This window comes from Diadema antillarum, unplaced genomic scaffold, assembly GCF_040938485.1.
Source record: "Diadema antillarum isolate AM-2024a unplaced genomic scaffold, OU_Dant_1.0 scf00000127, whole genome shotgun sequence".
NCBI classification, from domain to species: Eukaryota; Metazoa; Echinodermata; class Echinoidea; order Diadematoida; family Diadematidae; genus Diadema; species Diadema antillarum.
In genome coordinates this window covers 1,051,730-1,067,056 of record NW_027271016.1, presented here as the reverse complement: position 1 = coordinate 1,067,056, position 15,327 = coordinate 1,051,730, and the positions used below count along the sequence as shown (strand labels likewise).

Genomic DNA, 15,327 nt, shown 5'->3' with positions numbered 1-15,327 from the left:
CATGCAACTGACTCCCTTGCTAACTTTTTAGAAAAGCAGTTACATGCATGGAACACAAACTCAAGGTCACTACCATGTAATATCAACATGTTTTTTATGCTAAGGAAAATTATGGCAAATGCTGGGACCATAAAACTCCAGATTTGATCATATTTAAATGCAAATATTACACATGGTGTACTTGCTTTTGTTGCCACTATTTTCATGAAATATGCATAATATTTCATAATTAAGGTTATGAATACACCTGTACTAGTTTTTGCCCAATTCCTATCACGCCAGGTCCTTTTTACTATCTCTGTGAGACTTGTTATCTAAAATCAACAACTTGAAGAATTACATTCGAATTTCCAGATGCTCATGTGGGGTGTACTCACTTCTGTTGGATACTGTATCAGTTCGCACAAGTGAAAAATGACAGCTGTAGTACAGCAATGTGCAAATTCACACATAACATATTAATCCACCTCAACAATGCAGCTGATGTTGAAAATACATCGTAATACCTAGAGGATACAGTATAAACTGGCACTCCCCCAGAAAAGTGTTAATATCAACATGGTATGTTACAGGTCAAAGGTTACCATGTGAAGAATATTGGGGGATATCAAATAAATGAAAGTTTGCAACTGATTGACAAATTGCCCTACATCGACGGGAAAATTAAAGTTTATTTGTGAGAATGAACTGAGGAACGCACTGCTGAATTACTGTCAAATTTAGCTGCAAGAAAAGAACATTTCTTGCATCATATTGTTAGCCTCATGAAGTCATTGTTCATGATGGTTGCATTTACAAATTGAAGAATTGAATGAACTGGTTATACTTCCCTTCATTATTTCTCTCGTCATGATAATGTCTGCAGTTTGAAATGAGCTGGTCATGTGAATTGAATATTGCAATGTATAAAAGGTCCTTTTCATTTACCTGTCATGATATTATATTATAGTTTAGCCATGCTGATTTTCTGACAGAGATTAACCTCTAATTACATTTATACCGGGATACTTTATTTGGTTATTTACTGCTGAATTCAATTAAGTGTACCAATGGTGCTCATTTGTCCTGCATTGACGAGGATCATTAATTTCTCTTTGAATTCTTGAATTCATTGTCATCTTCATCAGAAAATATCAAGTCTTTGTGTCAGCTGACTGTCATATATGAGAGTTTTCTGGGTAACTAGTAGAGGATAGACTCCTGCAGACTTTGGAAAAATTTGCAATATTTGATGTGCTCAATGACGACTGGTTGATATCAAGACTAGCATGCCCCAAGAGGTATATCCTTTTTGAGTTTATCAGCAGAAATTAATGCATTTTTTTTCCTGCAGAATGTGTAAATGACTTGCTCTGTCCAGCTTCATGGATTGCAGATGTTGCATTGGTGTATGTGTGTGAGCTGATAACTTGATCTGCCCTTGTGTTAAAAAAAAATGATGCATATTTGTCATTCTCATTGTATACAACCATACTTCATCCTCTAGTAAAGTCATGTTACATGTATTAAAAATGTCTCTCAGTGCAATTCAGTTTTGTCTTTCTAACACGTACAGCCTGATAAGTATCAGTTAATGAGAGATATGTGAGAATCTTGTATGAATTCTTCATGCGAAGTGCTTTGAAAGGCAGATTGCAAATACATACATACCTGCATACATACATATATTATGTATATATATATATATATATATATATATATATATATATATATATATTACCAGCAACAGCATTTAAACAAAATCAACCAAGGTGTAAAATCATACTAAACTTAACTAACCTTCAAGATATTCAATTCTATACATTCAAAAATAATGTATTATTTAAATATAACAATAACTACAAAACATATACAAAATTACAACACATTTCTAACAAATACCAAATGATAAAATCAACATAATGTTATAAAAATACAATCACAGAACGGAACTTACTCTGTTGCTGCTGAGTATGGGCTTATATGTATATAATTATAATATATATGTGTGTGTATATATATATATATATATATATATATATATATATATATATATATATATAGTTAACGAATCAGTAGAAGAAGAACGCCGTAAAAAAATAATAAATCCTAGATCTTGAAGATCTTAAAAACGGAGCATAGCTCTCAAATATATATACATGTATATAGATATATAGATATAGATATATATAATGCACTCAACTAAAAAAGTAAGTTCCCCCTAGCATTTGTAGATATATCTCAAAAAGTATTTTACTGATTTTCATAATTCAAACGGAAATGGATAGAGAGTTTTATTACTCATAACATGAATGGCATATCATTGCCACCAGGTATCATTATTGGTGTGAAAAAAAATGCATTTTATGTCAAAATGCATGGGAAAAAAAGTTGCACTTAACGTTATATGAAGCATATTGTGTACACATCCTATGCAAGTTAGCAAATGACCTTTTTAAATTGTTATGTAATTCTCAGGAATTTCTTCAGGTACAATGTGCTTCCCTATTAAACAGATGTTATGCATACTTTTTAAACAATAGGCCTTTTCAATATGAAAGTGTTCCTTGAAGCTGGGGTTCCGGTTAAGGAGGTGGCCAGGAGACTAGGGGTTTCGCTCAATGCCACAAGGAAACTTATTAAGTTCAGAATCATGAGTGATTGTTTGATTGACATAAAATGCATTTTTTTTTTCACACCAATAGTGATATCTGGTGGCAATGATATGTCATTCATGTTATATGTAATAATAATGATAATAATAAATAGTAAATATAATTCAGTCATATGTTAACATTCTTTCGTTTGTCATGAATTAGTGTCAGCACAATATATCCCTCATGCCTTCCAAAAGGTGTAGTGATACCAATCATGATTTTGATGGAAATGTCGCCACAGTCATTTTTGTCCTGGGGCCCGTTGCATAAAACTTACCGTTGAATTTCAATGGTAACTACCATCAAAATTAGGCATCACAGCCAATCAGCATCAAGGATTATAAAATTTACCGCTAATTTGAAGACTTACCGCTAGAAAGGAGCGGTAAGTCCAGCGGTAATAAGGGTTTTATGCAACAGGGCCCTGATCACAGTAAGAGTTCTGTGGACGCAGGCGCCGTCCTACTATTTGTAGCGGAATGCTGCCCTCTCGTGTTGCGTCAAGTGTCAGCGAATGTCACCGCCATATTTCGTCGAACGGCTGAAAATACTCCGAGTACTCTTACGGGCAGAAAACAGAGCGATTTCTTCGTCGAGGTGACAGCAACGGAGTCTTTTATTACGAGTGTGCTACGATTCTAGAGTATTTTAAGGCTTTCGTGTATTTAGCGTTGTATCTGAATTCGAATATTGACCGCATTTTTACGATTACCGAAAGAGATATCCACGCTGTTCCTTGTCACAGCTGTGCAAGATGTCAACGGAGGAAGCACAATCCGCGCCCGATGGATCCCCGGCAACGGAAGTACCAGCGCCCGCAGACAAACAAGAGGAGAGCATGGACACAAATCCACCGCCGTCATCTGAATCTCCAGCAGGAAAAACAGAGCGCGAAAACAATGAGTCAAGTCAAACTATTCCAAAGGATGGCTCTGAAAAAGTAACAAAATCAACACAGCCAGTAATTAAGCCGCCAGTACCAAAAACTATCCAGGACAGACCGTCAAAACAGGTGGGTTCTTCTTTTCTGCAGGCATGCAGTCTCCTCACACCCCCCCCCCCCCCCAAAAAAAAAAGAAAGAAAGAAAAAGAAACAACACAAAAGTAAGGCTAGCTAGACAATCAAAGTAAACCTAGATTTAGAAGAAGAACCAGTACTGGTATGTATGCAACATTGCTTTATTTCTTTATTTATGGACTAACATTTCAGAGGGTGATTTTTAACAGTGCTGCGTGGATCATTTGTGACCACTTGAGAAATGAGAGAAAATAAGGGTGGCATCTTGATACAGTGACAACATTGAATATGGCTGTTCAATGGTGACCCAAGAGGACTGGCAAATGGTGAATTACATGTGTTGTGTTTGACCGACAAGTATGTCTAATTTCGCGAAAAACTTCTCATTTATGATAATGACATTTTCTGGGTCAGTTTTTCGCTGCTTAGACAGACACCATCGATACATACGTTAATTGTGACAGTTTCAACCGTTCTAGTTAAACGCAACTTCGACCCAGTTCGCCCTGCATAAAAATGGTTATTGTTTTTCCAGCTTGGTTTTCAAACCAATCTGGAAAAAAATATAGGCCTAGAGATTTCTATACAGGATTAATCAGTAAACATTTTGACTCTCCTCTTCCACTGTTCTCTCCTGTTTTCTGGTTGTTTCCTCCACTTCTTGGCAGCGCTCCCCAATTCATCGCCGCCTTCGTTTGAAAAATGACCGCATGAACGTGTATGGCAAGCCAAATGCTCCATACAATCACTATATCGGTACACTTACATTTATTGACTAAAGTACTAGTAAGTTGTTCGAGCGCTAAATTTAACTTCGTAATAATTGTGAATGAGCGTTTGGCTTGCCATAGACGTTCTTGCGGTCATTTTTCAAATGAAGGCGGCGATGAATTTTCAATGTTGAAAGGATTGTCAGATTTTTCTGAAACTTCACTGATACATTGTATGTTTTACTGCTCTGTTCACTGAAGCCACATATTTTGTGTAATTCTCCTTTAAGGTATTAGCACGTTGCTGCATGGCACAACAACAAGTATCGATCAAATAATTCCCGAGTAATAGGCAATACACTATACCTGACAGTAAGTATGTAATTACACAGTGTAAAATGCCCTCCAGTGATTTTTTGCTCACCTGAGCCAAAGGCTTGAGTGAGCTACAATTATTGTACTGCAAAAGTAGTAATTTTTGTGGTCTGCAGGGTAAGATGAATTTCAAATGTTTTTACTTCCGCAAAATCCAAATATGAAATAGATTACATGTAGCGAAGCAAAACATTTTCAAGTGCATTTTATTTTTATTCTAGTGTCATGTCACATACATGTCACATGAAGCATGTGAAAATTTGTACTTTAACAGTATTGTGATCATTCATTTTCCACTCTTCACACTTTTTGCACTTTCAGCTTCTTGAAAACCCCACAATGGATCGAATTTGTTACCAAACTTGGCAGGTAGCATCCCTAGAGTGATAGGATCTCATTTTATTCAAATATGTACCATTACCATGTGCCCCCCCCCCCTTTTTCGGGGGGGGGGGGGGGGTGAGGAGGGCAGGGGGCCTAAAGACCTCAAATTAAGGAATCTTTGATAATATCTAGCATAGAACTTACAAGTCAGGGCTATGAGTAAGTACTGTGGCTTCTGTAGTTCTTAAAGGGATTGTTCAGTTTTGGTTGAGACCTAACTTCAGATTTCTAACATTTTTTGGTGAGATAATGAAAAACCTCTTATGAAATATGAAAGAGCATGTAATTTTATGAGGAATTCAACGTTTATTTGATGAAAATTGGTTTTGAAATAAGCTGAGATATCCAAAAAAGAGCGATTCTAATGAAGTGTGTGACCCACACACGATCGCTTTGTTTTACTTTTTGGGGGGGATGTTTCAGTCATTCCAAACCCGATTTCCATCAAGTAAACTTTGAATTCCTCTTAAAATGGTATGCTCTGTACTATTTCATAAGTGTTTTCTTGGTATCTTGCAAAAAGTTAAAAGCCCCATTCTCACCTCCACCAATACTGTACTATCCCTTTAAGTTTGTTTGTGGTGGACCTGGGGGTGCATTCCGGGAAGGGGGGGTCTCAATATTTGTCTGTCCATTGTGTACATTCCCCACTAAGTCTAAAACTGGTGTAAAACACAGTGTTCAATAGAATTTCAGTGCTGTTGTTATCATTTCTAATCAATATTAGGCCATTCAGCTGAAAAACAAATTTCCAATAAATACCGGTACTAATTATTTTACCTTCATATAAGTTAGTACATAGATGTTTGTCCAGTGTTTAATGTTGTATATTATCCTAATAATTTAAATTTTGCAAAAATTCTAATAGATTGCTTCTTTGAATCAATTTTGGGGCAAAGTTATATCTCATAAAACTGTTCTAAAGGATTGTATTGTACAGTGAAATCCCGTTATAACGAGTTCGGTTATAACAAGGAACCGCTTATATCGAGGTGATTGCGTTGGTCCCGTTTTCCTTTGTGTGTAAACCTATGGCAGAATGAATCGGTTATAACGAGTTCAATTATAACAAGATTCCGGTTATAACGAGGACAATTTCAGTGCATCATGATAAAGAAAAACATGTATTTGATAGGATATAGCGAGGTTCCATTTCTTGACTTGCTGCTTTCAAACACGGGACAAACGAAACATTGAAAACCAAATTCACGCTATCCATATCTCTTTCCCGTTTAGCAGAGTGCCGTTCCTTCCATGTTTTCTTCCAACCCACACAATAAGACACAGGAATACCTTCCGATATTCCGACTAAGTTATTGAGTATTATTATTTCATTTTCTTTTTTCGCGAGATACACGTGCGTGATAGAAGGTCAATCAGACCACACCGCGACGATAGAGAGAGAGAGAGAGAGAAAAAAAAAATGCATTCAAAAACTTTTCATGTAGTGTCACTCGTGACCAAAAATGGACATATGGAATGCGTGTGTAACTCATCATTATATCCTTTCCATTTTTCGTTCCGAATTACACGTTTTGCTGGTTAGTACATATGAGTGTGTATGATTAAAGCCGAAATTAATGAAATTATCGCGATCCCGCCGGGTGACAGTAGCGTAAAATACTTGAATAACGCATGTTAATCTACTTGAGTCGGTGTTCAGAAAAAGAAACAAACGCATTCAGCGGTTTGAATAGATTTAGGTTTGTTCATTATCATTTAACAAATGATAATGTATATGATTGTGTATGATTAAAGCCGAAATAATTAATGAAATCAATGTGATCCCGCCGGATGACCGTAGCGTAAAAATACTCGAATGATGCATGTTAATCTGCATGAGTCGGCGTTCAGAAAAAGAAACAAATGCATTCAGTGGTGTGAATAGATCTGGGTTTGTTCATTATCATTCAATACTGCATTTCACACAACGAAGATTTTTCTTTCTTTCAGAATGGTCTACGAGGTACAGATTTGCGTAAAAAGGATCACAACCTTCCAAATTCCCTGTCGCATATTTTTCAAGAAGGGATGTACAAAACGCGAAGAGATTTTTGGAAGAAAATAAAGAATGCATTTTTAATCCCTTCAGGTGCAACGATCATACATTGTATATGATTACAGCTGAAATGATTCATGAAATCATCGCGTTCCCGCAGGGCACCAACAGCGTAGAATACCTCGAAAGTTACGGTAAACAACACATGTATGTTACTCTATTTGCGCTGGTGTTTAGAAAAACTTAACAAACGCATATTATACAATCTGATTTTGTTCATTAATCATTTTACATTGTATTTCACAAACGAAAAATATACTTTCAGAATGGATCAATACAAGAGGAAGAGATAGGTTTAGAAAGAATCACAAATACATGTATAATATAGGCCTACTTGTCAAGAACATAATGTGTAACTATTTAATGCATAGAGATTTTCAGAAGAAAAATGAAGAATTAACACATTTTCAACCACTACTTTTTTCCGTCTTTTTTGTATCAATTCACAAATAATTTCCCTTTATTCTCTCAATGATAATGATCCCTAATTGTGTAGAAACAATGCAAAGGATGTTCTTAAGTTTGATTGATGGGTATATGACGTCGTGCGTATGTTTTTCTTTGTTTTTGATGCGTACGGTTATAACGAGGTCATATCGCTGGTCCCACGGACCTCGTTTTAACGGGGTTTCACTGTATTTGGGGTAATGCCCATTCATTGGAAACAAAAAACAACCCCACATGATGATGATGATGAAACAGCATTTACATATAGCACCATTTATACCATTTATCTGTTGAAACATTGAAAGGCGCCTGGCTCCCACAATGTGGCACGCATCATTCATGAAATTGCTTTAAAAGGTAAGTCATCCCTGAAATGTCCCCCTTTACCTTGGAAATACCCATGTAGCAGGGACTGTATGCAGAATAATCACATGTCATGCTTGCGTTGAAAAGTAGTCCAGAGTATACTCGGGCAGGTGTCTATGGGGAATTGCATGTTATAGCAACAACAGTTTTACAGATCAAACTTTGTATTGCTATATATTTTTCATCTTCATTGTTCTCTTTCTCACAGAGCATTGAGCAGATGGAAGAGGCCAAGCTGAAGGCAAAGTTTGGGGGACTTCAAAAGCCAGGAGGTTCACAGTTTCTGCAGAAGAGGCTAAATAAAGGGGTCAGTATTTTGTTGCTTTGCTATTTCTTTTTTTTTTGTCAGTGTAAGTTTGTTAGCAAATAGCTTTACATCTTAGATGAATCTGCTTATAGAGATTTCTTCATGAAAAAAAAAATATGTATATTTACATCACGAACTTATGAGCATTTAAAAGCCATTGATTTCCAATTTTAGATATCCGTAACATTTCTTTTATTTTTGTTCTTAAAAAAGTGAGTTTGATTTGTTGCTTGAAAGATAGATATATATACCAGTTTCTCTTATGGGCAATAAATGTGTTCTGAGCCAGGGAACTTGAATCTCCAATCCAGTGCAATCTTCATTACAAGGCTTCAACAACAGAACAATTTAGACCAAAAAAAAATCAGATTTTTCCTTATTATTTCATTTCATAATATATGATAACCATAACAAAACAATAATTTTTTGAAGGATTCTTTATCTTTGGCAAATACACAAATTGCCAACAGACAGGTCATTCAATTGTATTTGAGGTGCGCGTACACAACTGAACGTTGATGTTGTGTCTGTGGGTTTTAAATGAGCTGCTTGTTGTAAGTCTGTGCGCTGTAAGTGCTTTTCAAGTTTTGATATTGAAGTTGAATTGAATGTTGAGGGGTGTTGCACTTTAAAGAGAACTTTACATACAAGATCTTAGTCAGTGATTGGATGCAGTCCAACGTGCAAGAGTTCTGACCTCCCTATCTTCTACGAACAAAGCAAGCTTTGTAAATATTGTGTCTTCTTGGCAGGAATTAGGTATGACTGTTTATCTTAGGGTATTTAAAGGGCCTAGAGCTTAACATGGGAATATTCTGTGGTTGAGATGCGAAGCAGTCTATTCCGATGTCTGGTCTGGACGAGTGTACATAATTGTATTCATGTTTGGTTGTTTATATATCTTGAACGTCATTGTAAAATGAGGGGTTCATTATTTTAGCACTTTCTGTTGAACAGTTTTATGTTTATCAGACATTACTCTTAAATCTACATGTACATGGCATGTGTACAGTAAAATCTTGTCAGGTCATGTTGAAGCCACAGAAAGGGTCCATTTATCAATGTTTTTATACCCCTGTGGGGTTGGGCTTCTGATTTTTAACAGTTTGAGAGCACTGCCTTGTATTTACACCGGAAATGCACATGTGGAATTTTGATAAACTGCATCATGAAACCCTCTCATTTGTATGAAGCTTCTTCCATATCATATTTGTTTGTGTGTGTGTGTGTGTGTGAGTGTGTTTGTCTGAGACCCCGTTTACAGTGAGTGAAAAGGCCGGGTTTGGCCGCTTCCGAGCCCAGCCTTCATTTCATTGTAAACGCGCAAAAGGCCAAATGCGGTACCAAAATCGGCCTCGCATTTGGCCAAGCTCTGGAGGTAGTCTGAGCCAGCCTCGGCCGCTGCCGGCCGCGGCCGAGCCCGGCCTTTTCTCACTGTAAACGCAAACTGGGCCAAATGCGGTACCAAATTTAGTCTAGGTTCCAGACCCTCTGCCCGTACTATTTCGCTATTCAGAATATTAACACCCTCAACGTCGAAAACTTGTATAGTTTAAGGTGGCTTTGTCCTGCAGAGGTCTTTGCCTTTGGCAAAGGCGGCGACTTTGTGGCCGCAGAGTCCAGTTGGCAAAGGGTCTGGAAACCAGACTTTACCACATTGCCCTCCCAATAATAGTGTTTGTTTGCAAGCAGAGCGCCACTACGACAAAATATTGAAAGGTTTGAATTAAAAGCGCGGGCCAAGCCCGGCACTGTAAACGGACAGAATTGCGGGGCTCGGCCCCGCAATTGAGGCCGGGCTCGACCGCGGCTCAGCCACGGCTTGACCCAGCCCCGCACTGTAAACGGGGTCCTTGTTTGAGTGTAGGCATCAGCAAATCTAAAAATCAGAAAAAAAAAAGATAAAAACCTAGCAGGCCTTGTTGAATAATTAATGCATGTAGATGTACACTGTATGTGGAGTGGTTGGATTCTTGCCAATTACCAATACATTTTACAAATAAACAGTAAACCCTGATTTCTTGGAAAAAAGATATTAGATCAAAGGAGTGTGAAAACTCTTTGGCCAGTCATTAGCAAGGTTTTCCATAGAGTCGCTGAGACAAACACATTAGGTTGCAATTGACATGCACACTACCAGTCCCAGCATAGTGAGAAAACACATGTATGTTGAATGGGCAGACATGTATTGTAACAGCTGGCTTTGTGAGCAAATGTCACGTGAGTCACAAGAGAGCGGCTGCATCGTTGTCAGCAGACCCCCACAGTCATATTTGTGGTGCAGGAAATTGTACTTTCTTCACAAACACTGCTGTTGTCAAATGTGAAGTGACTATCATGTGGCCATGTCATGTGATTTTGGTTGTTCCATTCCTTTCTAATTCTTGTGTTCCCTTCCTCTCTGTACTGTTTTCATGTTATCCCTTCTGCCATGTTTAGTTCTGTGTCGCTGCTTTCTTTCTCTTGAAGAGGTGTCCCAGCAGTAAACAATGAGCTTCATTGTGTGTATTATCTAAAATGTGTCTCATTTCTCTTTGACTTGCCAACATCCAGCAGATGAAGTACTTCGACTCTGGTGACTACATGATGGCCAAGCAGTCCGGGAAGCTGAAGATTCGGCCGGCCAGCGGCAAGCCAGGCATCCCACAGGCCCAGCAACCTAAGCCAACGGGGGAGGCCATCCCCACCGTAGATTCCATCCACCACAGAAAGCCCTCCTCGGAGATCAGCAAGCTTGCCGTGTAAAGGAAGGAGGGGGGTGGGGGGAGGGGGTAACAGGTGCAATCATCTGAGAAGTTCCAATCCCATGAGAAGTTTCAATCCCTTGTCGAGTCTCCCTCCTACCGGTGTCTCTTAAAGGACTTCCTGAGATTAGAGGGATTGTTTAGTTCGCAACCAGTTATCTTGTCTGCTACGTTACTCGCGTGCATGCTCAAAGTTGATCGGGTGCGGAACATTTCTTTCACAGCCAAGTATGGAGGTGACTTGGGTCCATGTAGAAAATTGTATTGTCCCACGCAACGCGTAAATGCTCTTGTATATGTGTGTATACATTTCCATCTGTTTTGTCTCTCCCTCTATCTTGCTCTTCTACTATTCTCTCCTGGCCTTGGTGTTTGTCTTTTTGAATATCCCCCACATTTTTTGCTGTGTGCTACAGACTTCCATTAAAGCCAGTGATATGCACTTCTGCCATCAGTAGGAAAAAAACAACAACTGTGTTTTATGTATCCACTAGTTGCTACCAAAGAAAAGAGATACAACTATCTGTCATCTGATCAAATAATCCTGACTGCAAAAACAAACAAAACTCAAAAGAAAACTGACTGATAGAGTTATGAAAGTTCAAAACCTACTGGTCTGAACATAGAGGTAGAGCCAGGAAGAAAACAACTACCAGTAAAGAATAGGAGCAAAAAAAAAAAAAGAAGAAAAGAAGAAGATGGGGAGTGGTGGGAAGGGGGAATTCTGTCATACATTAAGTAAGCTGTTGTCTACAACTCTTGCATGTATATTGTGATGATATATGGAGACAATGGTAAACTTTCACAGATTGCATGCAGACTGATGTCTTACAACAAGCATAGCTGTGCCACATTGATCTGAATCATTTTCTGTTGGAAGTCTTCAATGAAATATATGTGGAAAGAAAGAAAATATATTATACAAGGAGTATTGAAATTCACTGATTAATGTACTCTCATACTTTCATATTTCTTTATGATCAATTCCAAGTGTTTATATTTTGTAGCTTCATGCCAAGCAAGTCATGAACTAAGGGTAAGCCAGTATGGTAGAAGTACATGTAGCTGCCACTTGATTTTGCCCAGGACAGTAGGCACTGATTCATCCATATATTCACACTATTGGTATATTGGTATGCTTTGAATGTTTAATGCCTTGCTTTTCTTATCTCTTTTTTACAAATAGAATTTGATATGGTATGTCACTCTCACACAATCCTGTGAACTTTAACTTGCATATTGTCAGTCAAATTGAAACAACTTAACAAAGACATGTAAGAATGAGGAAAATTTTGTTGTAAGTTACGTTATAAGTTTCAAAACTTTGTTATATTAATGCCAATAATCTCAGTAGGAAATTTCATTAACTTTTAGCCACTGGGAGGTGGGAATTGCCAACAGATGCACAACAGCCAACTGTGCTAATCCACTTGTCGAATGTAGAGACTGCACATTATATCTGTACCACCGCATCAATATTTGGATGTTATACCTCACATGTAGTGCGTCGAGAGTTCTGTGTGTGTCACACTGTCTTGGATGAGTATAAAGGCTGATGAACAGGATTCACTTATAATTAGAAATGATACTTACACACATACTTTCCATTGACCCCCTGTCTGATGCACAAGTGAGCATTGATGTAAAGTTATGTGAACCCCCCCCCCCCCCCCCCACGCTAACTCCTTCATTAACTACTTAACCCTGCTGTTACCATCAGCCACTTGTTTCTATGTCTTGTCAATAGCATTGTGACATGGCGGTGCTGAGGAAGTTAAGGATAAGTGAGTACTCTTGGGGAATTGTCCAGAGATCGTGTATATGCATCTTATTTTGTACCACATGGGATTGAGACCGCAAGAGGAAGTGCGCTTGATAGGTAAGGGGGCTTGCTACACAGTATGCTTGTTAATTGTGTTTTGGGCAAATTATGGTTGGTACATATGCTTGCCATCAGTGTCATGGTAGAAATCAATGACAGAGGATATCATATACCCCGCCGTATGGTGTATCGTGATCGGGTGCACACAGTGCCAAGGATCCTGCTGGGCCAATTTTGTCACTCTCGTACTACCACGTACGATACATATCCATTATCAGAGATTTACCCAGTCATATAGGTTGTGCGACAGAAGTGGGGAGGGTGTGCATTCTTCCTCTGTCTTGCATCTTATCTATTACACAGGTAAACCATATTTTCATTCATTTCTAGTATAAGACTTACCAAAGGACCAGCAGGATCCACTCTTAGACACAACAAACATCCATACTGTGAGGCAGGCCAATCACCTCCTGCCTGCATTCCCCGATACATGATGCAGAAAGGTTTGTGTAAAAATGTTGTATGTGTAATTCAATACAATAGGTTGTATGGCAGTGCAACTTCCCCCAACAGTCAAAATGATGTTGTGGCTTTGCTTTTGCCACCTTCTTCCCCCTTTTTTAACTTCAATGGAATGTTCCAGTCTGTCTGTAGTTGAGATAATTACATGATTTCCATTGTGGAAATGTGATTGATAATTCTTTGATACTTCGCCCAGCTATGGTCTCAGCGCCTTCGGTATTTTGGCACTGTCACGTTTCTTTCTTGGACTGTTTAGTGGGATGGAAACTGGGAGCCTTGTCATTGACAAGCTAGCAAAAAGTAAAAACAAAGACTGTATATCTGTTTAGACTTGTACATTTACATTAAAGGAGAAAATGGATATAACTTCTATAGCATTCTGAATGTTTATATTTTACTAACAGAGATGAGTGGATCTAGTGTGATGCAATTGTCGAGATTATTTTTAGCAGAATGAGAGAAAACCGAAGTGTACAAATTGGATGTTGTGTGGAACTTGTCACATTTTGATATATCACTGTCTAGGCAAACACTGTCTTTTCAGCCGTGCTTTGTGTTCATGTGTTCAAACGGTCGTCATTGGCTAAACTTGAATGTTGTAGAATCCAATTTTCTGCCAGCATGCTGATCGTCAATACTAGCCTTTCACCCACTGTATAAACTTGTTTATTTTTGTCAAATTTTACCCAATGCCGTGACTGTAAAAGACCAGGGAGCTTATTTGATTATGTACAATGACTCTATAGGTGCAAATGTACATGCAATCAACCTCGCCTCAGTCAAATTCAAAGAGACTTGCATGAATTTTGACATACACTGTACAATTAAGACATGTGTACATTGCATATCCATCTGGGGAAGACTGTCCCTTCGACTAGGCCGAGTTATTTACTTGTGCTTGGTCGACTGAAGCGAGGCTGACTTAGGCGAGGTTGACAGTATTTCCTTAGACTACCGGTACTCGTATCTGTGATGGAAAATGTAACGATTCCAGTCTTGGAAGTCCAGGCTCTTGATTTGATACGTAGAGACTATGACTGCCCCACTGGGGCTTGTCTGATGTTGGGCTGTCATGGCTTGGTGGATAAGACCATGAGCTCTTAATCTTGAGGTTCCTGGTTCAAGTCTGCCGACTTAGGTGAATGTGCCCCTGGGCCAAAACATGTTATCCACTCTACTTTTAATAGTCCTTCAGAATGGACTTAATAGTCAGCAGTCCCATGGTACATAGCTTGCTCATAAGCATTGAAGGATTATCGTAGTGGCCGCATAGAATTACGGGCTAGGTGACCCAAACATCCAATTCAAGCAGAACACGCGTGAGATAGGTCGTCTTGCCGAATTTCAGAAGCAGGCCTCTGCATTCTGTAGTACATTGTAACTTGCTTGCACTTGCTGCCTCACTGAGTGCAGCAAATGGGGCAGCTGTCCCGGGACGCCTTTACGAGAATCGGTCAAAGACAAGTGGCCTTGACACCATGGCAACTGTAAAAGGAAATTGTTGATCGTCTCTGGACAGTAATGTGGGCATGGTTTGCAGACACGGCAAATTTTGAAGTGCAGGTCTGTGATGAAGCGAGACACATGTTCAACGTCTTCTCACATATGCACATTTTCATATCACAAGCCCCAATATACAGACGTTTAAACTTCCATTAATAGGGCTGTTCATTTGGTGCTGTCTCTGAAAAATATCAGTTTTGATTCCATGTGATTTAGGTACATTGTATTATATGTTGGTAAGAATCCAGCAGAAAAAAAAAATATGCTTGGATGCTGTATACTCTTATTTTCTTTCTTTTTAAAGAAAAAATAATAATGTTGCTGAAACATACCAAATGACAGGTGGTCTTGGCATGAAGCAGTAGTCTCCTTAAAATGCAATGTGTATTGTATCATATTAGAAGTGTAAATATAGTATATTCCTGTTCATGATT

General features: G+C 38.5%; 1 protein-coding gene across 2 annotated transcripts; it reads left to right on the top strand.

Annotated features, from left to right (window-relative positions):
- Positions 1 to 3,185: 3,185 nt before the first annotated feature.
- Positions 3,186 to 11,736, top strand: LOC139720337 (alpha-endosulfine-like). 2 transcript variants are annotated; one of them, XM_071631701.1, is made up of 3 exons: positions 3,186 to 3,648; positions 8,204 to 8,302; positions 10,859 to 11,736. In XM_071631701.1, the coding sequence occupies exons 1-3, from the start codon at positions 3,391 to 3,393 to the stop codon at positions 11,045 to 11,047; spliced, it is 546 nt and encodes a 181-aa protein (XP_071487802.1). In that variant the 5' UTR covers positions 3,186 to 3,390; the 3' UTR covers positions 11,048 to 11,736. The 2 variants fall into 2 exon arrangements, with proteins under 2 accessions (XP_071487802.1, XP_071487801.1); XM_071631700.1 differs by having other exon boundaries at positions 10,856 to 11,736.
- The last annotated feature ends 3,591 nt before the right edge of the window (positions 11,737 to 15,327 follow it).

What these genes read in the sequence shown, in the direction of transcription:
- LOC139720337 (XM_071631700.1), top strand. Translation starts at nt 3,391, where the DNA reads ATGTCAACGGAGGAAGCACAATCCGCGCCCGATGGATCCCCGGCAACG. An exon ending in AGGACAGACCGTCAAAACAG is followed by an intron (nt 3,649 to 8,203) that starts GTGGGTTCTTCT and finishes TCTTTCTCACAG; the next exon opens with AGCATTGAGCAGATGGAAGA. An exon ending in AGAAGAGGCTAAATAAAGGG is followed by an intron (nt 8,303 to 10,855) that starts GTCAGTATTTTG and finishes GCCAACATCCAG; the next exon opens with CAGATGAAGTACTTCGACTC.